This window comes from Triticum aestivum, chromosome 2B, assembly GCF_018294505.1.
Source record: "Triticum aestivum cultivar Chinese Spring chromosome 2B, IWGSC CS RefSeq v2.1, whole genome shotgun sequence".
NCBI lineage: Eukaryota > Viridiplantae > Streptophyta > Magnoliopsida > Poales > Poaceae > Triticum > Triticum aestivum.
Genome location: NC_057798.1, coordinates 713,460,078 through 713,487,940, shown reverse-complemented (window position 1 = coordinate 713,487,940; position 27,863 = coordinate 713,460,078). Strand labels below are relative to the sequence as shown.

The 27,863-nt window shown below is 46.4% G+C and overlaps 1 protein-coding gene across 1 annotated transcript in view; it reads right to left on the bottom strand.

Annotated features, from left to right (window-relative positions):
* LOC123042239 (anthocyanidin reductase ((2S)-flavan-3-ol-forming)) overlaps positions 1-25,300 on the bottom strand; it is a 41,609-nt gene extending 16,309 nt beyond the window's left edge. Inside the window, exons 1-2 of the mRNA XM_044464733.1 lie at positions 25,177-25,300; positions 24,860-25,018 (exon numbers count right to left, since the gene is read on the bottom strand). Of these exons, the coding sequence (XP_044320668.1) occupies positions 24,860-25,018; positions 25,177-25,300 (283 nt within the window). The remainder of the gene's footprint in view (positions 1-24,859; positions 25,019-25,176) is intronic.
* Between the last annotated feature and the right edge of the window lie 2,563 nt (positions 25,301-27,863).

Here is a 27,863-nt window from a genome sequence, read left to right as displayed (position 1 = left end):
ATGATTGACAAGACCACTAGTTTCAAGAAAAGGGCAAAGGAAAAGAAAGGGAAACTTCAAGTAGAATGACAAACAAGCTGTCACTCCCGTGAAGAAGACCAAAGCTGGACCATAGCCTGAAATTGAGTGCTTACACTGCAAAGGAAATGGTCACTGGAAGCGGAAATGCCCTGAACATTTGGTGGATAAGAAGGATGGCAAAGTGAACAAAGGTATATTTGATATACAGGTTCTTGATATGTGCCTTACTAGTGTTTATAGCAGCCCCTGAGTATTTGATACTTGTTCGGTTGCTAATATTAGTAACTCAAAACAGGAGTTACAGAATAAACAGAGACTAGTTGAAGGGGAAGTGACGATGAGTGTTGGAAGTAGTTCCAAGATTGATATGATCATCATCACACACTCCCTAAACTTTCGGGATAAGTGTTAAACCTAAATAAATGTTATTTAGCGTTTGCGTTGAGCATGAATATGATTTGATCATGTTTATTGCAATATGATTATTCATTTAAAGTCAGAGAATAATTGTTGTTCTGTTTACATGAATAAAACCTTCAATGGTCATACACCCAATGAAAATAGTTTGTTGGATCTCGATCGTAGTGATACACATATTCATAATATTGATGCCAAAAGATGCAAAGTTAATAATGATAGTGCAACTTATTTGTGGCACTGCCGTTTGGGTCATATCGGTGTAAAGCGCATGAAGAAACTCCATAAAGATGGATTTTCGGAATCACTTGGTTATGAATCATTTGATGCTTGCGAACCGTGCCTTTTGGGCAAGATGACTAAAGCTCCGTTCTTCGGAACAATGGAACGAGCAACAAACTTGTTGGAAATAATACATACTGATGTATGCAGACCAATGAGTATTGATGCTCGTGGCAAGTATCGTTATTTTCTGACCTTCACAAGTTGGTTTGAGCAGATATGGGTATATCTACTTGATGAAACATAAGTCTGAAATAGTTGAAAGGTTCAAAGAATTTCAGAGTGAAGTGGAAAAATCATCGTAACAAGAAAATAAAGTTTCTGCGATCTGATCACAGAGACGAATATTTGAGTTACGAGTTTGGTCTTCAAATTAAAACAATGTGAGATAGTTTCACAGCTCACGCCACCTGGAACACCACAATGTTATGGTATGTCCGAACGTCGTAACCGCACTTTATTGGATATGGTGCGATCTATGCTGTCTCTTATTGATTTACCATTATTGTTTTGGGGTTATGCATTAGAGACAGCTGCATTCACGTTTAAAAAGGCACCATCTAAATCTGTTGAGACAACCGTATGAACTATGGTTTAGCGGTAAACCTAAGCTGTCGTTTCTTAAAGTTTGGAGTTGCGAAGCTTATATTAAAAAGGTTTTCAACCTGATAAGCTCGAACCCAAATCGGAGAAGTGCGTCTTCATAGAATACCCAAAGGAAACTGTTGGGTACTCCTTCTATCACAGATCCAAAGGCAAAACATTTGTTGCTAAGAATGGATCCTTTCTAGAGAAGGAGTTTCTCTCGAAAGAAGTGAGTGGGAGGAAAGTAGAACTTGATGAGGTAACTATATCTACTCCCTTGTTGGAAAGTAGTTTATCACAGAAATTAGTTCCAGTGATTCCTACACCAATTAGTGAGGAAGTTAATGATGATGATCATGAAACTTCAGATCAAGTTACTACCAAACCTCGTAGGTCTTCCAGAGTAAGATCCGCACCAGAGTGGTGCAGTAATAATGTTCTGGAAGTCATGTTACTAGACCATGATAAACCTATGAACTATGAGGAAGCGATGATGAGCCCAGATTCCGCGAAATGGCTTGAGGCCATAAAATCTGAGATATGATCCATGTATGAGAACAAAGTATGGACTTTGATTGACTTGCTCGATGATCAGCAAGCCATGATAAATAAATGGATCTTCAAGAGGAAGACGGACACTAATAGTAGCGTTATTATCTACTAAGCTCGACTTGTTGCGAAAGGTTTTCAACAAGTTCAAGGTGTTGAATATGATGAGATTTTCTCACTCGTATCGATGCTTAAGTCTGTCTGAATCATGTTAGCAATTGCCACATTTTATGAAATCTGGCAAATGGATGTAAAAACTGCATTCCTTAATGGATTTTTCAAAGAAGAGTTGTATATGATGCAACCAGAAGGTTTTGTCAATCCTAAAGGTGCTAACAAATTGTGCAAGCTCCAGCGATCCATCAATGGACTGGTGCAAGCATCTCAGAGTTGGAATATACGCTTTGATAAGTTGATCAAAGCATATAGTTTTGTAAAGACTTACGGTGAAGCCTGTATTTACAAGAAAGTGAGTGGGAGCACTACAGCATTTCTGATAAGTATATGTGAATGACATATTGTTGATTGGAAATAATGTAGAATTATTCTGCAAAGCATAAAGGAGTGTTTGAAAGGATACTTAAATAAGAGTTTTTCAAAGCAAGACCTCGGTGAAGCTGCTTACACATTGAGCATCAAGATCTATATAGATAGATCAAGACGCTTGATAAGATTTTTCAATGAGTACATACCTTGATAAATTTTTGAAATAGTTCAAAATGGAACAGTCAAAGAAGGAGTTCTTACCTGTGTTACAAGGTGTGAAGTTGAGTAAAACTCAAGACCCGACCATTGCAGAAAATAGAAAGAGAATGAAAAGTCATTCCCTATGCCTCAGTCATAGGTTCTATAAAGTATGCTATGCCGTGAACCAGACCTATTGTATACCTTGCTCTGTGTTTGGCAAAGGAATACAATTTTGATCTAATAAGTAGATCACTGGACATGGGTCAAGAATATCCTTAGTGAGGACTAAGGAGATGTTTCTCGATTATGGAGGTGATAAAAGAGACCGTCGTTAAAGTTACAACAATGCAAGCTTTTACACCAATCCAGATGACTCTAAGTCTCAATCTGGATACATATTGAAAGTGGGAGCAATTAGCTAGAGTAGCTCCGTGCAGAGCATTGTGGACATAGAATATTTGCGAAATACATACGGCTCTGAATATGACAGACCCGTTGACTAAGCTTCTCTCACGAGAAAAACATGATCATACCTTAGTACTCTTTGGGTGTTAGTCACATAGCGATGTGAACTAGATTATTGACTCTAGTAAACCCTTTGGGTGTTGGTCACATGACGATGTGAACTATGGGTGTTAATCATATACAGATATGAATATTGATGTTAAATCACATGGTGATGTGAACTAGATTATTGACTCTACTGCAAGTGGGAGACTGAAGGAAATATGCCCTAGAGGCAATAATAAAGTTATTATTTATTTCCTTATTTCATGATAAATGTTTATTATTCATGCTAGAATTGTATTAACCGGAAACATAATATATGTGTGAATACATAGACAAACATAGTGTCACTAGTATGCCTCTACTTGACTAGCTCGTGAATCAAAGATGGTTAAGTTTCCTAGCCATGGACAAAAGAGTTGTCATTTGATTAACAGGATCACATCATTAGGAGAATGATGTGATTGACTTGACCCATTCCGTTAGCTTAGCACTTGATCGTTTAGTATATTGCTATTGCTTTCTTCATGACTTATACATGTTCCTGTAACTATGAGATTATGCAACTCCCGTTTACCGGAGGAACACTTTGGGTACTACCAAATGTCACAACGTAACTGGGTGATTATAAAGGAGTACTACAGGTGTCTCCGAAGGTACATGTTGAGTTGGCATATTTCGAGATTAGGTTTTGTCACTCCGATTGTCGGAGAGGTATCTCTGGGCCCTCTCGGTAATGCACATCACTATAAGCCTTGCAAGCAATGTGACCAATGAGTTAGTTACGGGATGATGCATTACGTAACGAGTAAAGAGACTTGCCGGTAACGAGATTGAACTAGGTATTGGATACCGACGATCAAATCTCGGCCAAGTAACATACTGATGACAAAGGGAACAAAGTATGTTGTTATGCGGTTTGACCGATAAAGATCTTCGTAGAATATGTAGGAGCCAATATGGGCATCCAGGTTCCGCTATTGGTTATTGACCAAGAATAGTTCTAGGTCATGTCTACATAGTTCTCGAACCCGTAGGATCCGCACGCTTAAGGTTTCGATGACAGTTATATTATGAGTTTATGAGTTTTGATGTACCGAAGGAGTTCAGAGTCCCGGATGAGATCGGGGACATGACGAGGAGTCTCGAAATGGTCGAGACGTAAAGATCGATATATTGGACGACTATATTCGGAGTTTGGAAAGGTTCCGAGTCATTCGGGTATTTTTCGGAGTACCGGAGAGTTACGGGAATTCGCCGGGGAGTATATGGGCCTTACTGGGCCATACGGGAATAGAGGAGAGAGGCCGAAAGGAAGGAGGCGCGCAGCCCCCCTCTCGTCCGAATTGGACAAGGGGTGCAGCCCCCTTTTCCTTCCTCCTCTCCCCCTCTTTCCTTCTCTCCTACTCCAACAAGGAAGGGGGGGAGTCCTACTCCCGGTGGGAGTAGGACTCCTCCTGGCGCGCCCCTCCTGGCCGGCTGAACCCCTCCCCCTTGCTCCTTTATATACGGGGGCAGGGGGGCACCTCAAGGCACAACAACACAAGTTGATCTACGGATCGTTCCTTAGCTGTGTGCGGTGCCCCCCTCCACCATATTCCACCTCAGTCATATAGTCGCGGAGTTTAGGCGAAGCCCTGCGCCGGTAGAGCCTCATCATCGTCACCACGCCGTCGTGCTGACGGAACTCATCCCCGAAGCTTTGCTGGATTGGAGCCCGGGGATCATCATCGAGCTGAACGTGTGCTGAACTCGGAGGTGCCGTACGTTCGGTGCTTGGATCGGTTGGATCATGAAGACGTACGACTACATCAATCACGTTGTCATAATGCTTCCGCTTACGGTCTACGAGGGTACATGGACAACACTCTCCCCTCTCTTTGCTATTCCATCACCATGATCTTGCGTGTGCGTAGGAATTTTTTTGAAATTACTATGTTCCCCAACAGCTTCTGGCAGCCTCCGTCTTGCAGCATGTAGAAGAGAGTAGATTGAAGTCCTCCAAGTAGCATCTCCAAGTAGCATCTCCAGTAGCATCGCATAGCATAATCCTACCCGGCGATCCTCTCCTCGTCGCCCTGTTAGAGAGCGATCACCGGGTTGTATCTGGCACTTGGAAGGGTGTGTTTTATTAAGTATCCGGTTCTAGTTGTCATAAGGTCAAGGTACAACTCCAAGTCGTCCTGTTACCAAAGATCACGACTATTTGAATAGATTAACTTCCCTGCAGGGGTGCACCCCATAACCCAACACGCTCGATCCCATTTGGCCGGACGCACTTTCCTGGGTCATGCCCGACCTCGAAAGATCAACACGTCGCAACCCCACCTAGGCACAACAGAGAGGTCAACCCGCCGGTCTAAATCCTATGCGCGCAGGGGTCTGGGCCCATCGCCCATTGCACACCTGCACATTGCGAGGGCGGCCGGAAGCAGACCTAGCAACCTCCATTACAAAGGAAGTCACGTTACGCGGTCCAATCCGGCGCGCGCCGCTCCGTCGCTGACGTCAAGAAGGCTTCGGCTGATACCACGACGTCGAGTGCCCATAACTGTTCCCGCGCAGTTGGTTAGTCCGTATAGGCCAGTAGCCAGACTCAGATCAAAATACCAAGATCTTGTTAAGCGTGTTAAGTATCCGCGAACGCCGAACAGGGCCAGGCCCACCTGTCTCCTAGGTGGTCTCAACCTGCCCTGTTGCTCCGCCACAAAGTAACAGTCGGGGGCCGTCGGGAACCCAGGCCCACCTCTACCGGGATGGAGCCACCTGTCCTTTCAGCCCCCTCATCAGAATCACTTGCGGGTACTCATCGAGCTGACCCGACTTTAGTCACCATCTGTATAGTATGTATGTATGTATAGTATATACCCGTGATCACCTCCCGAGTGATCACGGCCCAATAGTATAGCAAGGCAGACTGACAAGAATGTAGGGCCAATGATGATAAACTAGCATCCTATACTAAGTATTTAGGATTGCAGGTAAGGTATCAACAGATGTAGCAACAATGTCAGGCTATGCATCAGAATAGGATTAACGGAAAGCAGTAAGATGCTACACTACTCTAATGCAAGCAGTATAGAGGAGAATAGGCGATATCTGGTGATCAAGGGGGGGGGGCTTGCCTGGTTGCTCTCGCAAGAGAGAGGGGTCGTCAACTCCGTAGTCGAACTGGGGTCACCGGCAGTCTCGGGGTCTACTGGAAAGAGTAACAGAGGGAAAACACAATAAATAACAAAGCAATCGAAGCATCACAAAGCGTAACATTGCAATACGCGGTGCTAGGGGTGCCCTAACGCGTTATGAGGTGATACCGGTGAAGGGGGGAAGCATCCGGGAAAGTATTCCCGGTGTTTCGCGTTTTCGGGCAGAGGAGCCGGAGGGGGAAAGTTGCGAGTTCGAAAGGTTAGGGGGGTGTGGCGGACGAACGGGTTGAGTAACCGGAATCGTCTCGTCGTTCTGAGCAACTTTCATGTATAAAGTTTTTCCATCCGAGCTACGGTTTATTTTATACTAATTTTAAAAGATTTAAATCATTTTTAGGATTTATTTAATTATTTAAAATCAACATTATCCTTAACAGTGCATGCTGACGTCAGCATGACGTCAGTAGTCAACGTTGACCGTTGACCTGGTCAACCTAACGTGTGGGTCCAGTGGGACCCACCTGTCATTCTCTATTTAGTTTAATTAGGGTTTAGGTTAATTAGTTTGCTTAATTAGTTGTTTAGCTTAATTAAACAAAATTAATTAAGTTAATTAGTTCTTTAATTAATTAATTAATTAATATTATTATTTTCAATTCCCCTTTTTTTTGTAAACGTTCTGGGGGCAGGGCCCCACATGTCATAGGGCCATAGGGGCCCTAGCGGGCGCCGGGTTCGCGGGCGCAGGGGCAGCGCCCGAACGAGTGGGCGGATAGGGCCGCAGCGGGTGGGTACGGGCGCCATAGGGCACCGACGACCATGGCAGGCCTCGCCGGCGGCCACGGCGGGGCAGGAGAAGCAGGGGCGCGAGACGGGGTGCGGGGAGGCCAGGACAGGCGCGACGGGCGCGGAGCGTGGCCGGGCGCGGCAGGCCTCGTGGCCAGGGCGCAACGGGTGGCCGGTCACAGCGGCAGAGCAGCGGGATGCAGACGCGCACGGCGTCGGTGCGCCAGGAGGGGGCCGGCCACGGCGCAGGCGCACGGGGCGCGCACAGCGTGCGGGCGGCACGGGCACAGGGCGGCGGCAGGGGGGCCGCGGGTGGAGGCGAGGCGGCTGGCCGTGCAGGGCAAGATGGGGAGGAAGAGGCCACGACGGGACGAGCGACGCGTGCGGCAGGGAGGCACGAGCGCCGGTGCGCGGCGGTGACCGCAAGGAAGGAGGAGAAGAAGAGGAGGGAGCCTCACAGTGGTTCGCAGGGAACGGGGCAACGGGGGTTGAGGAGGTCGACGGGGACGACACACGCAGGGGAGGCAGTCCGGCGAGGGAGTGTTCGGACGAGGCGGCTCCGACGTGGTCCAGCAATGTCGGGGGCGGCGAGGCCTGGTGTAGGCCGTCGTGGGAGGTGACGAGGAGGCGGCGAGGTCCGACGATGGGCGTCACCAGCGACGGGGCGCAGGGGAGGGGGGCCGACGCGGGTGTCGAGGCGATGGGGTGCCCGACGACGGGGTCGGGGCGCTGGCGTCGCGAGGTAGGGGAAGCGGGCTCATCCCCATTCCAGATCGGATCGGGAAGGGGAGAGGAGAGACGTGGGGAGTGGGGGTGTGCGGTCGGGTTGGTTAGGGTTTCAGTGCCCGGGGGGATAAGGCAGTGCGGGGGGCGGCTGGGCCGGCCCGTTCGGGTGGCGGAGGCCAGCTGGGCCACTTGGCCCAGCGGGGTAGGAGGGTTTCTGTTGTTTTACTTTTGTTTTGTTTTCCTTTTATTAGTTTTCTATTTTATTTTCTATATAATTTTGTTTTATAAAATATACAAGTAGTACCTAATTTAGTGTTACAAAATACCCCAATGCCACAAAAAGTTTGGTGACAAAATAAAATAGTTTTGTAATTTATTAATTGTAAAAGGCATATAATTAATTGTTTTTGCTACTGTTTAAATCTTTATAGTTTGTTTAAGCATTTTATAAAAGCTTGGTTTCTCCACCATAATTGCTTACGATTTATTTGAAACAACCCGAACATTTTAGTTTTATTTTTTTGGAAAACTTTTGTTGTTTGCTTTTCTTTTGAATTTGAAAGTGAATCGGTTCCGAACTAACGCGAGATTAGCAACTGTAACCGTGGTGACGTGGCATCATTAACGGAGGTTTACTGTAGCTTAATTATCCGGGCGTCACAATTCTCCTCCACTACAAGAAATCTCGTCCCGAGATTTAGGAGCAGGAGTAAGGGGGAAGGGATCTGGTTACGAAATTCTAACGGATCTTCTCGGCCTTGGTTGCTCTTCTCGAAGAGGTCGATCCCTTACATTGACATCTTCATTAATCTGCTTCAGGTCATCATGGTGAAGTCGTCCTTTTCTTCGGGAACTCCAACGTACTTACGAATAGGTAAGGGGCAGCTCGGCTACGACATAATGCTTATGAGGGAAACAATCTGGGGTTAACCCATGAATGAGCATAAGATTATCTCTCGAGTTGAACATATAAAATACATCGAGAATAAGGTACGAAGGTACAATAAGAGGTTCCAAGCGGATAGGTGGTTGCTCGAAGTCCGAACCAGAGTGAGAAAGGGGTTCAGAGTAGCGACAGTAAGTATTGCGTCTGATACCATAATAGAGCACTAGGAAGGTGGCCCATGAATTAGATACGAAGCCAAGCATGGGCAATAACCACTAGAAACAGGGTTGTACAGGAGAGTCAGGTTTCGATCCAGTGGACCTGTGGGTTATGGGCCCACCATGCGGGTTAGAAGTAGGAAGGGCGGAGACGTCTTGTGTGATCATGCAAGCAAGGCATGTCAGAGGGTAGCCTGTCGATTATGTCGGCAACAACGTCGATACCAAGGGCGAGGGACGAAGATAACCATTTTCCTGCTCGTTGAACGAGGCGGACCAATAGGCAAAGCTCCTGTCCGTCGGTGGCTACCGAAATGTCATCAACAGTAGAAACAGGGTCTTACTGACAGAATTGTACAACGAGGTGTTTACATAAGCAGGAGAATATTACTGCTCAGATCATATAGATCACAAGAAAGGTTAAACCAACAATGGAAGGAAAATATGATCATCAGATTAAACAGAACAATGGAATGGAAAATATGTTTAAACACATATTTCAAGGGTATATCCTTCCCAAGGACAAGCAGAGCATGATATCCATGTCAGGATATAATGTAGAAAACTCTTTAGGTAGGGGAGAGAATTTTTCAAGACATTACCCATACAACGGTGTTTGGATAATTGAGCAGGAAACATTTAGCATTGGGCTTCAAATGACCTTGTTGAAAATCGGGGTACCATAGACATGCTTCGAGATTGCATTGACATGGTCTTCAAGCCAAGGTCAGACTTTGTATTCATAAAGGATCCATCAGGAACATCTTATAGAATAAGTCTTGCAATTTCCTTATGGAAGAATGGCTAACCTTGCTGAAAAGAGGGGCTATTATAACATTGGGTTCCCCAGCCAGGTGCGCTAGGCATGACATCACCTTATCGGGCCATATAAAGACCAATGTTATAACTCCTGAAAATATGTTCAAACCATCACATCTGACCCGAGATTTAGATCTGATTTGTGTCAGGATACCCCAGACTCATGATGCCTGAGAAGGAAGGGTGCAACTCAATTTGACGTGATGGAGTTGCAAGCTTCTCGGGAATAAACTATGGAAGCAAGTTCGGAATCATGAGTTCATCATTAAACCAAGGAGAGAATGAGGAGGTGGACTGATGAACTCAGCGAAAATTCATTGGGATTTCCAAAAGATGGATTTCCACAATTATGTGAACAGGGAGATAGCATTTGTCAGATCAAATGATATAATGAGGTATGCTCAAGGAAAACATACTCAATTAAACATTGGTGGAAAGGTGCGCCCGAAATATGGGTTGGGTTGCACGACCAATGTTATAATGGTGATTCGGTAACCAATGGTCTAATAATGAAATGTCGACCATTACTTCAAAGCAATAGGGTTGCTAGAAGGAAAGCATCCAAACGACACCATCCACTTGTTGGATTCAAGACAGGGACCAAGAAAAATGGTGATGGTGAGAAGTATCACAATACCAAGAATTCTCAGGAGGTGGTGAAATTCTCACGACATTCTTGACATAAAGGATGGTAATACTCCAAGGTAAAGAAGAGCAATTGCTGGATAGCAAGGAACTCAAGGTATAACACAAAACACAAACAAGTTTGTGTTGGAAGGAAGGCAGTAGAGTGGTCGATGATAACACTAATCATCGAGGGCGAGGATGGTCTTTCTCAACATAAATTCAATTGATATCTTGAAAGAGCTCGGAATGCTGATGATGATCATGACATAGCAGTCGAGAGATTTCAAGATGTAATCGATCGATGATGACATCAAGTCAAAGGAATGATGAAGCAAAAGGTTATTGGAACCACGGGTATGGGACAAACACGGAATCAAGCTTGCTGTCCAAGGTGTAATAATATGACGAGGAATATCGACGTAAGCTTAGCTCATCGTTGAAAATTATGCTCCGGGAAGGACCAGGTAGCACGGTTAAAATTTAGCATGATAATGATATAGCCAATCAGGCTAGGAATGACTTGAAGGATTATTAAACTCGTAAGCAACAAGAATTACTTAGAGTTATTGAATCGGAGTGCGGAATCAATTCGCTTATCGGTGTTCTCAGTTGACCAACAACCCAGAACCCATGAAGTGACATTGACAGGGAAAGGTAGTACTTCATCAAAAGTTTGCAAGATGTATTACAATGGCATGATATCCTCGAGATACCAGGGGTAATACTCGAAGGTAGATCATAATAGAGGTTGGGCAGGCATATTGATCTGTAGAAGACAAGTGCTTTAACTTGTCCGAGAAACGGAACAAAGAAGAACAATCATGGCCGGAACCACGGTCGCAAAAGACCAAGCATAGCTAAGAGAAGAAGTTATAACAAGGGGATTATTATTACTACGAGAAGCTTCCATGATAAGTCCCACCTCGGGTCCATGGGCATGAACACAAAGTTCAAGGTCGACTCCCACTTCTCCAATACACAACTTCTCATTTACTGCTCCCGTTTAAGAATGTTTAAAGTTTGAAAGTTTAACTGACGGAATACCAGGAGGTTATGACCCATGAAGACTTTTGGGTTCACAAAATTTAAGGAAGGTATATGTTCAACCCATCGGGGCATCTTAGAAACATATACCACAATCTTTAGGAGTAATTAACTCAAACTCGAAGGTAGAGCATGGTTGAGAAAGCAGAGGATACAATTTACCAAAGGCATTATGTATCCGAGGAAAGGCTCACAAGGTTATTGAATATGAAGGGCGTTGTCAGATAAAATCCAACAAAGGATCTGGTGGTCCATAAGGGATATGGTGTGAGTATCGGTACTCAATAAGAGGAAGAAATAATGCAAATGCATCGGATTACAGAACATCAGAATAATTCGATGCTTAGATAACAAAGGACTTATGATCTTCAAATCAAGGGATCAGAAGCAATGTTATGTTTAGGGATGGATAAGTTGAATAGCCTTAGGGGTACAATCGACGACAATTGGATTGGTTGAGAACCAGCTCAGTTTGAGCCCGAAAGATAATTTAAAAGGATCAACTGATGATTGCGTGCATTCGCACGTATTGAATCAACAGACTCAAAAATGATGGTGACAAAGGATGCCAATATGATTACTATACTTATGGGATTAATCATAATGAAAGCAAACAAGAAATTCCAGAGCAATAGGTTGCTGAGGATTTTCGGAATATCGAATGGTATTTCGAAGACTTTTGTGTAACACATGAACAACTGGGGGATGAGCAGATACTCGATAAGTGCGAGAATTAACCGTAGGAGTATTCAGGTGACAAAGAACAGCAAGGCAGTAAGCTCAAAGGATTATCAAAACAACGACGAGTTTTTCAGGGTATCTTGTAATAACAAGACCAACTGGGGATGGAGGTAAGAATAACAACTGCAAGTAGTTATCCATAAGGGTTTACGATGGAAGGGGAATTGCAAACGCGATGAACACAAGTTCTCGAGTTAACAGCGGAGAGCATCTTCAGGGTCTTCTGGTGCAGCAGATGATCATCAGTAATAAGGGGCTCTCCGGGTGAAAGTGATAACGAGATCCTAATGTTAGGTTTAGCAAAATTCATTTAACACGAATAGAAGAGAGATCAGAGCCCCAGAGTATAGACAAGGAGTAAAAGATCCTAATACCACCCAATGGCGACGTGGGCCCATGGGCCGCACAGCCATGTTAGTAAAAGTTTTGTAAAGTCTAGACACGACTTCGGCCAAGGAGTTGGAAGGGGGATTCCTACAGGCAGTCGGCTCTGATACCAACTTGTGATGCCCCCGATTCAATCGTACACTAATCATGCACGCAAATGTGTACGATCAAGATCAGGGACTCACGGGAAGATATCACAACACAACTCTAAAACATAAATAAGTCATACAAGCATCATAATACAAGCCAGGGGCCTCGAGGGCTCGAATACAAGTGCTCAATCATAGACGAGTCAGCGGAAGCAACAATATCTGAGTACAGACATAAGTTAAACAAGTTTGCCTTAAGAAGGCTAGCACAAACTGGGATACAGATCGAAAGAGGCGCAGGCCTCCTACCTGGGATCCTCTTAAACTACTCCCGGTTGTCATCAGCGGCCTGCACGTAGTAGTAGGAACCTCCAGAGTAGTAGTCGTCGTCGACGGTGGCGTCTGGATCCTGGGCTCCAACGTCTGATTGCGGCATCCGAGAAGAAGAGGAAAACGGGGGAAAAGAGGGAGCAAAGCAACCGTGAGTACTCATCCAAAGTACTCACAAGCAAGGAGCTACACTACATATGCATGGGTATATGTGTAAGGAGGCCATATCAGTGGACTGACCTGCAGAATGCCAGAATAAGAGGGGGATAGCTAGTCCTATCGAAGACTACACTTCTGGCAGCCTCCGTCTTGCAGCATGTAGAAGAGAGTAGATTGAAGTCCTCCAAGTAGCATCTCCAAGTAGCATCTTCAGTAGCATCGCATAGCATAATCCTACCCGGCGATCCTCTCCTCGTCGCCCTGTTAGAGAGCGATCACCGGGTTGTATCTGGCACTTGGAAGGGTGTGTTTTATTAAGTATCCGGTTCTAGTTGTCATAAGGTCAAGGTACAACTCCAAGTCGTCCTGTTACCGAAGATCACGGCTATTCAAATAGATTAACTTCCCTGCAGGGGTGCACCACATAACCCAACACGCTCGATCCCATTTGGCCGGACACACTTTCCTGGGTCATGCCCGGCCTCGAAAGATTAACATGTCGCAACCCCACCTAGGCACAACAGAGAGGTCAACCCGCCGGTCTAAATCCTATGCGCGCAGGGGTCTGGGCCCATCGCCCATTGCACACCTGCACATTGCGAGGGCGGCCGGAAGCAGACCTAGCAACCTCCATTACAAAGGAAGTTTTTACGCGGTCCAATCTGGCGCGCGCCGCTCCGTCGCTGACGTCAAGAAGGCTTCGGCTAATACCACGACGTCGAGTGCCCATAACTGTTCCCGCGTAGTTGGTTAGTGCGTATAGGCCAGTAGCCAGACTAAGATCAAAATACCAAGATCTCGTTAAGTGTGTTAAGTATCTGCGAACGCTGAACAGGGCCAGGCCCACCTGTCTCGTAGGTTGTCTCAACTTGCCCTGTCGCTCCGCCACAAAGTAACAGTCGGGGGCCGTCGGGAACCCAGGCCCACCTCTACCGGGATGGAGCCACCTGTCCTTTCAGCCCCCTCATCAGAATCACTTGCGGGTACTCATCGAGCTGACCCGACTTCAGTCACCATCTGCATAGTATGTATGTATGTATAGTATATACCCGTGATCACCTCCCGAGTGATCACGGCCCAATAGTATAGCAAGGAAGACTGACAAGAATGTAGGGCCAATGATGATAAACTAGCATCCTATACTAAATATTTAGGATTGCAGGTAAGGTATCAACAGATGTAGCAACTATGTCAGGCTATGCATTAGAATAGGATTAACGGAAAGCGGTAACATGCTACACTACTCTAATGCAAGCAGTATAGAGGAGAATAGGCGATATCTGGTGATCAAGGGGGGGGGACTTGCCTGGTTGCTCTGGCAAGAGAGAGGGGTCGTCAACTCCGTAGTCGAACTGGGGTCACCGGCAGTCTCAGGGTCTACTGGAAAGAAGTAACGGATGGAAAACACAATAAATAACAAAGCAATCAAAGCATCACAAAGCGTAACATGGCAATACGTGGTGCTAGGGGTGCCCTAACGCGGTATGAGGTGATACCGGTGAAGGGGGGAAGCATCCGGGAAAGTATTCCCGGTGTTTCGCGTTTTCGGGCAGAGGAGCCGGAGGGGGAAAGTTGCGAGTTCGAAAGGTTAGGGGGGTGTGGCGGACGAACGGGTTGAGTAACCGGAATCGTCTCGTCGTTCTGAGCAACTTTCATGTATAAAGTTTTTCCATCCGAGCTACAGTTTATTTTATACTAATTTTAAAAGATTTAAATCATTTTTAGGATTTATTTAATTATTTAAAATCAACATTATCCTTAACAGTGCATGTTGACGTCAGCATGACGTCAGCATGATGTCAGTAGTCAACGTTGACCGTTGACCGGGTCAACCTAACGTGTGGGTCCAGTGGGACCCACCTGTCATTCTCTATTTAGTTTAATTAGGGTTTAGGTTAATTAGTTAGCTTAATTAGTTGTTTAGCTTAATGAAACAAAATTAATTAAGTTAATTAGTTCTTTAATTAATTAATTAATTATTATTATTATTTTCAATTCCCCTTTTTTTTGTAAACGTTCTGGGGGCAGGGCCCCACATGTCATAGGGCCATAGGGGCCCTAGCGGGCGCCGGGTTCGCGGGCACAGGGGCAGCGCCCGAACGAGTGGGCGGACAGGGCCGCAGCGGGTGGGTACGGGCGCCATAGGGCACCGACGACCACGGCAGGCCTCGCCGGCGGCCACGGTGGGGCAGGAGAAGCAGGGGCGCGAGACGGGGTGCGGGGAGGCCAGGATGGGCGTGACGGGCGCGGAGTGTGGCCGGGCGCGGCAGGCCTCGTGGCCAGGGCGCAACGGGTGGCCGGTCACAGCGGCAGAGCAGCGGGGTGTAGGCGCGCATGCGTCGGCGCGCCAGGAGGGGGCCGGCCACGGCGCGGGCGCACGGGGCGCGCATAGCGTGCGGGCGGCACGGGCACAGGGCGGCGGTAGGAGGGGCCGCGGGTGGAGGCGAGGCGGCTGGCCGTGCGGGGCAAGACGGGGAGGAAGAGGCCACGGCGGGACGAGCGACGCGTGCGGCAGGGAGGCACGAGCGCCGGTGCGCGGCGGTGACCGCAAGGAAGGAGGAGAAGAAGAGGAGGGAGCCTCACAGTGGTTCGCAGGGAACGGGGCAACGGGGGTTGAGGAGGTCGACGGGGACGACGCACGCAGGGGAGGCAGTCCGGCGAGGGAGTGTTCGGACGAGGCGGCTCCGACGTGGTCCAGCGACGTCGGGGGCGGCGAGGCCTGGTGTAGGCTGTCGTGGGAGGTGACGAGGAGGCGGCGAGGTCCGACGATGGGCGTCACCAGCGACGGGGCGCAGGGGAGGGGGGCCGACGTGGGCATCGAGGCGATGGGGTGCCCGACGACGGGGTCGGGGCGCTGGCGTCGCGAGGTAGGGGAAGCGGGCTCGTCCCCGATCCAGATCGGATCGGGAAGGGGAGAGGAGAGACGTGGGGAGTGGGGGTGTGCGGTCGGGTTGGTTAGGGTTTCGGTGCCTGGGGGATAAGGCAATGCGGGGGGCGGCTGGGCCGGCCCGTTCGGGCGGCGGAGGCCAACTGGGCCACTTGGCCCAGCGGGGTAGGGGGGGTTTCTGTTGTTTTACTTTTGTTTTGTTTTCCTTTTATTAGTTTTCTATTTTATTTTCTATATAATTTTGTTTTATAAAATATACAAGTGGTACCTAATTTAGTGTTACAAAATACCCCAATGCCACAAAAAGTTTGGTGACAAAATAAAATAGTTTAGTAATTTATTAATTGTAAAAGGCATATAATTAATTGTTTTTGCTACTGTTTAAATCTTTATAGTTCGTTTAAGCATTTTATAAAAGCTTGGTTTCTCCACCATAATTGCTTATGATTTATTTGAAACAACCCGAACATTTTAGTTTTAATTTTTTTGAAAACTTTTGTTGTTTGCTTTTCTTTTGAATTTGAAAGTGAATCGGTTCCGAACTAACGCGAGATTAGCAACAGTAACCGTGGTGACATGGCATCATTAATGGAGGTTTACTGTAGCTTAATTATCCGGGCGTCACATGTGTCTAGAAGAAAACTATTTTCGGAGTCTAGTTATATCGGAGAGTAGGAATTCTTTTTTACTCCTCAGCCCCTTCGTCGCTCTGGTAAGGAATCTTGACATAGGTGTTTTGAATTACTCCTCTTCCCCTTCAAAATTTTCTTTCGGATCACGCGGTTAGTTTCGTGAGTTGTCCATCCTCTTTTATCCGGTGCATTTCTCGTCAAGTCGACTCGAGCCTCTTCATCTTTGAGTTCAATCCTCAGTTGTTTTCTTTCCCACCCGCCCACCCCTTTTCTTATCGAAACTGGAGTCCGTAATCGAGTATCCATCCTACTCGTGTGAAGCCTTTGCTTTCTTTCAACCGGTGTTTCCTCTTCAAGATATTCGTCGTTTCCCCTTCCAAGTTGCCTTTGTTTTTCCCGCCCTCCCACCCTTTTTCTTCCCGGAGCCTGAGCCTCTTTCGAGCATCAATTTCATTCGTGTGGAGCCTCTTCAGTCTTTCGTCAATTGTTTCAACCGGTGAATTCTCATCTCGGTGGACATTCTTCATCTCTTTTCTTCTCCGGTGGATTCAATTCAAGTTTTTCGGGTTGATCATATTCTTTTCCTTGGATCGAGTGTTCTCCTTGCTCGCTTGCCTCTCGCCAGTTTATCCTTCCGGAGTGCTCAAGACATCTCACGAGATTCGTTTGTGTTCGAATTAACTCGAGGTTGTCACCTCATTCAAATATTTCAATTGTTCCGGTGCATCATCTATCTGTTCAACAATCCTTTTTCAACGGTGTATTCTCTTTAGTGGGCCCTAACCCACAGGTCTTTTCCCAGGATCTTACCTGACTCTTCTAATTCCCCCGGAGTTATTCTCAAATTCTTTTCAAGTGTGACGTAAGAATGGATTCCATCAGTCAGATGCCATCTCCAAGTTCGCTTTCAAATTCTTTTCATCTTTTGGTTCAACCCTTCCTCCTTTTTCATTCTCCCAGAGTATCTCAGTAATGTTGGTGGTGTTTCTCATCGGCATTTGAAGATTGAAGAAGAGTTTTCATACCATCATCTCGAATTATTCCATTTGTCAGATATTCTTTTCATCCATTCGGAGTATGTCAGGAGTTGTTTTCCTGTTTCTTTTCACTAGAGGCCATCAGTCCAGTTATCATTCTCTAATTATCCCGGTGCTTCATTCAAGTATTCCTTATCAACTCGTTGTCTCTTTGTTCTTTTGAATCTAAATCCACTCAAGCATATTTGTTCTTCTAATTCTTCCCGGTGATTCAGTCCCTTTCATCAGTCATTTTCATTTCTAACGGTGGTTCGTTCAAGATTCTTTTTCCTTGAGTATGATTTTAATCCATTCGTTCTTTCAATCCTACCGGTGGTTCATGAAGACTTTCTCAAGTTCACGCTATATCTCTTCTCAATCCTTTCAAGAAGAATAAGTAGTATGCAAAATACATTGTTGGTCATCAATTTAATTTGATGAAGGATAAGCATACAAGAAATCTTATTCTTATTTCCTCAAAGTGAGTAATACCTTCCTTCAGAGTTTGTTTTGGCGAATAAATTCTAGTTCCAAGTGTCTTCATATTTTCTTTTCCCGGAGTTCAATTTCCTCAGCCATTTCGTCGGAACCTCCATCTAAATCATCGCAAGGCTCATCTTATTCTTTCACCCTTCATTCTATCTCATCATCCTTTCGTTACCGGAGTTCTTCATAGTGGCTCGTCATGATTCAATTCTTTCCTCAAGTGTTCATCAAGATTCTTATCGAAGGAGTTCAAGTATCTTTTCTTCTCATCACAAAGTGCAATTAATCCTCTGTATTCTTTTGAAGTGGAGTTTTGCAGTTCTTCGTTCTTCTCAGATATTCAAATCCAGTCAATCCTTCCTTCTAAGTTCTTTTCATTCAATTCTCTTTCAACTCTTTCAGGAGGTTTTGTGTCATATCTTCATCAAGTATCATTCCATCCTCTCTAGTTCTTGGTCTTTACCTTCCATTTTTAGCCGGAGTGCTGCCTAAATCCTTTCAGTCTTATTCGTTTATTATCTCGTTCTAACCGGAGTGCTTTCATAGTCTATCTGATTCCGTGAGCTTTCGATTCTCGTCATTCTCGTCGTACCTCTCTTATTCTCGAGTGCTCTCGATTCTTTGCTTCTTCTCGAGTTCTTGTTTCACCTCATCCATTTTCCCTTCCGTCTCGGTCCTAAGATCTCGGGACGAAATCTCTTGTTAGTGGAGGAGTGTTGTAACGCCCCGGATCCGATGCGCCAGGTGTCTGCCAGTTATTCGCCTTTGTTGCCATGTCATTTGCTTGCGTGTTGCATTTTGCCATGTCATCATCTACGTTTCATCTGCATGTTTTTCAAAACTTGCATCCGTTCGGGTCCTCCCGGTTCTCTCTGTTGTCCGTTCGGAGTCCAGACCACACTCGCACGTGCCCACGGCACCTCCGAAATATTATTTTATAAGTGGCATAAAAATGTTCTCTGAATGGGTTGCAACTTGTCGTGCGGTCTTATTATAGTGTAGACAGGCCGCCTGCCAAGTTTCGTCGCATTCGGAGTCCATTTGATAGCCCAACCGTTAAATATAGCGGTACCGTTGCCGGTACCTTCGTCGGATGTTTCAGTCTTCGAAACTGCCGCCGGGCCTCTCTCTCTTCTATCCCGTAGCCCTTGGCTTTTTCTAGCACAGCCCACCGCAGCCCACCTAGTTCCCCCTCTGTCCGGAGCCACTCGATCGCGATCCTAGGGTCCGAAAACCCCCCTAAACCCACCAAACCCTAGCCTTTGTCTATATATAGACACCCCACCTGCCCATTTTGGACTAAGCCTAGTCTAAAACCTACCCTAACCTAGCCCCGTAGCCTCCCATAACCTCCAGAGCCGCCACCCTCAACATTTTCCGCGCCGACCCTCTCCCTCTCCGCCACTTGGTGTCGCCTGAGCGGACAGCGCCGCCGCAGCCGCCCTCCTCCTCCAACCCACGCGCGCCACGCGCCCCTGCCTCCACTCCTGCCGCCGCAGCCCTCCCGGCCCAGATCGGGCCCGCCCTGGGCCGCATCTGGGCCCCGAAGCCCGCTCTGCGCCAACTCCCCGCGCCTCCCGCTCCCGATCGGATCGAGGGGAGGAGCCCCTCAACCCCGAGCTCCTCCGCGCCGCTGCCTGCAACGCCGGCCACCGGAGCCTCTGCCGGCGACCCCCAGGATAGCGCCTCGCCTCCTTCCTCCTCCTTCCTCCCTGTCTCATCTCCCTCTCTGCCCGCCCCTGCAGGGAACCGCCGCCGCCGCCGCCGCCATGGGTGGTCGTCCCGCCCGTGAAGCTCCACCACGCCGGAGCCCCGTGCTCACTGTCCCGACCCGGATCCACCCCGCGCCCGCGCCCCCACGGCGCCCACCACCTGCTCCGGCTGGATACGCCCTCCTGGACCATCTCCGGCGCCTTCTAGGCCATCGCGCTCGCCGGAGCTGCGTCCCCAGCCGCCACCGTCCGCCTCCCTTCTGCGCATGGGCCGCCGGCCTCCCCAAGGCCCAGCAGCGCGCCAGCCCAGCCAGCTCCAGCCGGAGGCCCAGCCCAGCGCCCGGCCTGCCCCGGCCTCTCCACTTCTGGGATCAGCCCAATGGGTGAGCAACCCCCGCGAAATCCCGCCTATGCGTAGTATAGCTAAATCACGCTCACATATTTTTTTCCTGAAAACGACTAAGTCCCCAGATCTATAGTAATAATCATGACATGTTCATCGCATTGTATCTCTGCATCCGTAGCTCTGTTTCGTGCGTGTAATATGTCAAATTGTTCGTCTCGACGAGTACATCATTTCATTCCATTGCATTATATTCATTTGAGCTCATCTAGATGCCTGAATCATCGTTGTAAGAGTGCTTCATGATGTTTTCTGCTGTCTGTTAACAGAATGAGCTCTTTTGTCATTTTTGCCATGATTGATGTGTGCATCCTATGAGGTTGATGTCTACATTTGTTTTGATCTATGCTATGTCTTCTTTACAGAGGTGTATGCCATGTATTTTTTGTGTTCAATGTGGTGACTAGCACAAGCATGCAAACTAGGCATCATGATGTTGCTGATTTTAGTTCCTGTTCTGTTGTTATTTTAATGCCATGTAAACTTGATGCTACAGAGAGATCCATGCATATTTTGAGATACTTCAGTAAGGGTGTTTTGAACATGTGGTTATTTTCTATCCATTCATGCCCTTTGTTGCAATTATGGAGTAGTCTAGCATGTCATTTTCATGCTCTACTTTTGCTTCAAAATGTTTCTTGGCAGATTGTTTACTTGTTATTCAATTTGGCCAAGCTTGCTATAGTTGATCCTTGCATGCTATAGACTTGTTCTTGACTTGGTTTGTTTCAAAAACATGTCTTCTTGATGATGCTATGCTTATCTTATCATGCAATAACTTGTGGTGAGTGTATCGAGCTTGTTAAGTAGTGTACACGCTGTTGCTGTTTTGCTAGGCTGAATCCGTTATTTCGTGATGCTATATAAACATGTTGCTACTAATCATTCTATGCATAATCTGGAGATGTTCTATAAATATGTTTTGATCTACATGTCATCCTCTATCCATCCATGCCCCTGGTTGCATTTATAGGTTGCTGTAGCTTATTCATATCTTGCTCCAAAGTTGCTTCATAATGTTTATGTCAGCCTGTTAACATTCAGTTCACTTGTTCCCATGTGTTTTGCTAGTGTTCCATGCACCTATGACCTTTCTCTTGCCATCCTTAGCTTCACAAATATGCCTTCTTACTGTTGGTTGAATTTCCATGCCATGTATTGCTCTGTAGTGAGTGGTACAAGCTCATCTACATGCCTTCATAATTCTGTTTCTGCCATGTTTGAATCTGTATAATAACTTGCTATGTTTATGTGGGTGCCATCATATTTTTTGATCCGTTTTGGCTTATGGTCACTAAGGGACTTTTAATCTATGCTATTAGTAGATTCATACCATGACTTTGTTTTCCATTATAAGTTCTTGTAACATGTTGTTTGATAGCTCTGAACATTGCATCGTGATGTTATTTTCTGCAAAATCCGAAATTGTTATAACTTGCAATCTTACCATGTGTGTTTGAGCATGTTCTAGTGATTTCTGGAGATAGCTCAGTGTTCATGTTTTGTTATGCTTTACCTGTACATCATGACAATGCCTTTTGTTATTATGTTGAGATGCTGTAGCATATAGTTTTGATGCTTGCAATATGCCTAGTTGCTGTTTTGGACAGCTTGTCCTTTAAACTTGTTGAGAGTGTGTGTTGAACCGTTGCTCCGTTTTGAGTGTGCTCTATATGAAACTTGCTTGATTTTGCATGTAGTTTCATATTATCATGTTGCATCCATGTTTTGGTGTGTTTGCTTGTTGTTTGGGTGCATTTTGCATCAATGCCATGTTTAACTTGTTTTGCTCATATCTTCTAGACCGTAGCTCCGAACTAAATAAACTTTATATGTAACTTGACTAGAATCTCGTGTAGATCATCTTGTTGCATCTTAACTTGCTGTTTAACAACTTGAACATAAGGTTTATTCAGATCTGGACCAATTTCGAAATTTGCATATGAGGACTTACCGGAATTGTTATATGTTGTTTCCGTCCTCATTTAAACTTGTCTTGATGTGTTGCTCTTGTTTGCATCATCTCTTGCCATGAGTAGCTTCATGTAGCTTGTCATGCATCATACTTGTTGTGCATCATGCCTTGTTTATGTGTGGTGTGTTTACCGTGTTATGTGCTTCTTTCGATAGTTCCTGTTTCGTTGCGATCGTGAGGATTCGTTCGTCTACGCTTGGTTCGGCTTCATCCGTTCGTCTTCTTCATGGACTCGTTCTTCTTCCTTGCGGGATTTCAGGCAAGATGGCTGCTACCCTGGATCTCACTACTATCATTGCTATGCTAGTTGTTTCGTTCTATCGCTATGCTGCGCTACCTATTACCTGTTTATCAAGCCTCCCATATTGCCATGAACCTCTAACCTTTGACATCTTTCCTATGCAAACCGTTGTTTGGCTATGTTACCGCTTTTGCTCAGCCCCTCTTATACCATTGCTAGTTGCAGGTGAAGTTGAAGGTTGCTCCATGGTGGACATGATTTTGGTTGGGATATCACAATATCTCTTATATTTTTAATGCATCTATATACTTGGTAAAGGGTGGAAGACTCGGCCTTTTGCCTGGTGTTTTGTTCCACTCTTGCCGCCCTAGCTTCTGTCATACCGGTGTTATGTTCCCGGATTTTGCGTTCCTTACGCGGTCGGGTGATTTATGGGACCCCCTTGACAGTTCGCTTTGAATAAAACTCCTCCAGCAAGGCCCAACCTTGGTTTTACCATTTGCCTCACCACCACCTATCCCTTTCCCTTGGGTCGGCCAACCCGAGGGTCATCTTTATTTTAGCCCCCCGGGCCAGTGCTTGTCTAAGTGTTGGTCCAAACCGAGCGATGTCCGGCGCCCCCTGGGCAACCAGGGTCTATGCCAACCCGATGTCTGGCTCATTCGGTGTGCCCTGAGAACGAGATATGTGTAGCTCCTATCGGGATTTGTTGGCTCCGCGGGAGGCTTTGCTGGTCTTGTTTTACCATTGTCGAAATGTCTTGTAAACCGGGATTCCGAGTCTGATCGGGTCGTCCTGGGAGAAGGTCTATTCCTTCGTTGATCGCGAGAGCTTGTCATGGGCTAAGTTGGGACACCCCTGCAGGGTATAATCTTTCGAAAGTCGTGCCTGCGGTTATAGGCAGATGGGAATTTGTTAATGTCCGATTGTAGATAACTTGACACCAGATCCGAATTAAAACGCATCAACCGTGTGTGTAGCCGTGATGGTCTCTTTTCGGCAGAGTCCGGGAAGTGAACACGGTTTCTGGGTTATGTTTGACGTAAGTAGGAGTTCAGGATCACTTCTTGATCATTACTAGTTGACGACCGTTCCTTTTGCTCTCTTCTCGCTCTTATTTGCGTATGTTAGCCACCATACTTGCTTAGTCGCTGCTGCAGCCTCACCACTTTACCCCTTCCTTTCCCTTTAAGCTTTGCTAGTCTTGATACCCATGGTAATGGGATTGTTGAGTCCTCGTGGCTCACAGATTACTACAACAACAGTTGCAGGTTCAGGTTATGCGATGGTCTTGACGCGAGAGCGATGCTTGCTTGCGTTGAGTTCTTCTTCTGCTTCTTCGATCAGGGATAGGTTCCAGGTCGGCAGCCTGGGCTAGCAGGGTGGATGTCGTTTGAGTTTCTGTTTATGTTTCATCCGTAGTCGGATGTTGCTCTTTTGTATGATGATGTTGTATTCGTGTGGCATTGTATGCCTCTTGCATATATCCCCATCTATTATGTAATGTTGATGTAATGATATCCACCTTGCAAAAGAGTTTCAATATGCGGGTCTATCCTTGGTGGGACCTTCGAGTTCCTTTTGGATAGGGTCGCATATTGGGCGTGACACAGGAGCAGCGAGAAGAGCTCAGAGAGCCCAATCTGCTGGTCCATGGCAGCGCGGGTGGAGATCGCGGAGACAAAGCCGTTGTATTCCGGCTCATGCACCAGTCCTTGGAGGATCTGATCAACGAGGTCATCTTCTCCAAGGGGCTTGCCGGCGGCTGCGAGCTCATCAGCGATCCCCTTCATCTTGGTAAAGTAGGTAGCGGCCGGAAGATCCCCCTTGCGCGTGTTTCCCAGGGCTGAGCGGAGCTGGATGGTGCGAGCCCTGGATTGCGAAGAAAAACTCTGGCACAAGGCTTGCCAGATGCCTACAGCGGTGGTGTGGTTCGGAACTTGCATGAGAACATCACGAGAGAGGGAGGCAATCAGGAACGTGAGAACCTGTTGATCCTGCGTTACCCAGATGGCATGCTCCGGGTTGGGCGTGCTGACGATCTCCTTCTTCCCATCAGCGATCTCCTTCTCAGAGAGGAGGACAACGTTCGGCTCCTTGATCGAGCCATTGAGGTAGCCCACCATCCCTGCCGCTTTGATGTGCGGCAGGACTTGTGCCTTCCACACCAGGAAGTTCTCTCTGGTGAGCTTCTCGGTGATGGTGTGGCCAAGCGATGCGAGGGAGTGGGAGGCCATGGCGACGGGAGAGGAGGAGGAAGACATGACCTAGATGCGTTTGGAAGAGTTAGGCTCTGTATACCATATAGAAAATGAGGCTTAAGCGTATGCGGTTAGCAGGGAGGCGTGCGTGTTAATATAGTCACCAAGGGCTGCGAGATTACAAGGTTGTTAGGTTGTGGATTGATCTCCAAGTCATATGCTAGGATAAGATGCAGTCACAACAACCTAACCGGTTACAACAACTACACGCACACATACACTATACGGTTTATAGGATACCGTATGTACATCGTTTAACAGGAGCTGCGACGAGGAAGACGTAGTCGCAGCCGGAAACTGCGTTATCAAAGCTGCCTTCTTCATCCAGCTGAGCATGGACGATCTCCAAGGGGCCAAGTGTTCGCAAGTCCTTGAGGTGAGAGTTCTTCTCCACGTTATCTTCATACAAAACAAAATCCAGAATCATGAGACTCTTGGGAAATTTGGATCAAAACACAGAGTCTTTATCCAGTCGAGTCTGAACTCTGAAGAACCCAAGGTTTCAGCTCAAATTCTATACAAGATAGAACTACAAAACAAGGGAACAATAATCCAACCAGGGTCTCTGACAGTCGTCTTTACAGCGCAGCCTTTCTCAAGCAGCAGCTTGATGAGTGCTGAAGCGATGTAGCCGCTCCCTCCGGTGACGCACGCCGTCTTCCTCCCCTCGGCCGCCGACATCTCGATCAGCACCTCTCCTGGCAAAGATCGAGAACGACGATTCGCTCGCTCACCTCACTTCAGGGAGCGGGTCTGCTCCGGTTGTTCGTTGTCGCTCTGTAGAGAATCTGCATTTATATTGCACATGCCGAACAAGTTGCAGGTTCGTGACGAACTACAAAGAAATTTCTAGCAGCTGAGGGTGACCTGCACGCTCATCGATGACGCAGTGACAGTAGGTAAGGTTGATGTGCGCTGTACGATACGATACAAACATTTGAACTTGGAATTGTTGACGCTGCTGTCGAGCTCAACAGCGAGCAACTGGTATGGAAAGGAGGGGTTATATGATTTGGCTGGCGGCGGGCGAGGAGTTGACTGAGAAATGTTGTTTTTTTCTGAGCCTTAGAAGTCAGATCCTTCTACGTTTTTTGGGGGGCATTAGGTTGGATAAATTATTATACAACACAGTGAACATGACTGTAAAATAAATAGCAATGTTTCAACATATTTGTGTTTTATGGGGATATCGATTAGAGTTTTATCTGCAGTGTATCCCTTGGCTTTGAGACTCATCATATTCATAGGTAATCTATATCTATATTTATACCTATTACCTACTAAAAAGAGATTTGTGCTTCTGGCCGTCATTAACTTACACCTGAAAAGGCTGAAACTCCCACAAAAATCACCCATCACGTCATCCATAAGTAAAAACAAATGGTTCGTTAAAATCAGGAACCTTACAAAAATATCATCGCTGCATTCGGCCTATTTTGGCTTGCCCCATCCCCGTGCTCTTTGACCTGCCCCGTCCCCGTGCGGTGATCCATCTTCCCTCGAACGTCGTGCTGACATATGTCAGCTCTGTGGTGCTGCTTCACCCGGCCACTATAAGATGCGACAGACAAGACAAGGCAAATCTCAGGGCAACTCCAACGCGCAGACGCATTTGGTCTGCATGTGTCTGTTTGGGCGGAAACGAACAAAAACGCCTGCCCAATACGCGGACGCAAACCAAAATCAAGTTCGCTCACTGTTCGTCTGGACGCATTTCCGGCCCAAATTTGCACATAATATGCGTCCACACGGACACGAGACGGATGCCCCCACGTGTCCTCTCAGTGTCCGCCTCAGGCCCGCATGTCCACTAGTAGAAAAAGCCCCATTCGTCCCGGTTCGTGAGGGCCATTTTTCCCGGTTGGCGAACCGGGACTAAAGGATCGGTACTAAAGCCCTATAACTATAGTCTCGGTTCGCCCGGGAACCGGGACATATGGGGCTCCACGTGGCCGCTGCCGCTTGCCCAGGCAGGAGGACCTTTTGTCCCGGTTGGTGCCACCAACCAGGACCAAAAGGCTTCCACACGTCAGCAGTTCCGGGGTTGGGGTTTTAGTTTTCTTTCTGAGGGGGAGGGGGTGGGGTTGGGGGTTTTGTAGGGTTAATTTAGGGGTTTCATATATTGTGTTAGTTAGCTAATAAAGAGAAGTGTCCTCTCTTATCTCCGTACTTGGTCGACGCTACGTACTATACGTATAGAGAGGACTTGATACGCTAGCTAGCTAGTAAGCAAATAAAGAAAACCATTAAGTACAGAAGATCGTCATGAATATATACACAGAGAGAAGTGATCGACCTCTCCTTCTCCGGTAGATTGGTCAGACAACAAGTTTTCGTATATCTATCCGACGCTACTGGCTACATATATATATATATATATATATATATATATATATATATATATATATATATATATATATATATATATATATATACAATATAAGATCTCTTACAAAATCCCCTAACATCTAAACTCAACTTCCACATGGTATTCTTCGTGTTTGTCGATGACGTGGTCAAGAAAGAATCCTGCCAATTCCTCTTGAATTGCTCGTATGCGATCTTGTGGTAGGAGTTCATCTCACATCTGCCACATCTAATTTGAAGAAGGGGTTCAATACATATATATGAATGAAACTCAACACAAATGATGGCAATAAAATAAAATTGTGAATATTATTGTTTACGCACTTCATATTGTTGTTTAGAGTAACCCCGCTCACAGGTGGTGTGGCGGATGAACTCACAAATGTAGTATTCACAGAAATCATTCCCGGGTTCCTACCACAACCACTTTACAAGAAATAGAGGTCAATCAAACTGATAAGCAAGCATGCTAAATGGTATTGATGAAACTAACTAGAATCAATGGGAGATGCGCCGAACTAGCTAGTAGCTAGTACTTACTTTTGGGTGGTTAAATCGCAGTTGCGCCGGCAGTCCCGGAGCTTGTGCGGTGAACTTTTTCCAAACCCTGACAGACAAAGAAAACAATTATTTGATATCAGAAAATAAACAAAGTTACCGATATGGTGCGATAATGATCGATTAAACTTACTTCTCGAGCATTTTAGTCATGGTCGCATACTCCTCCTGATTTTTTTCGTTTGGAGTCTATGACGGTTACTAGTCCCTGCTCAAGCTTAATCTCTAGAAGAATAAAGTGGAAGCTGCACACGCATGCATAACTCATCAATTACATTACTATAACCTCGAGTAATAAGGGAAACCGAATATGCACAAG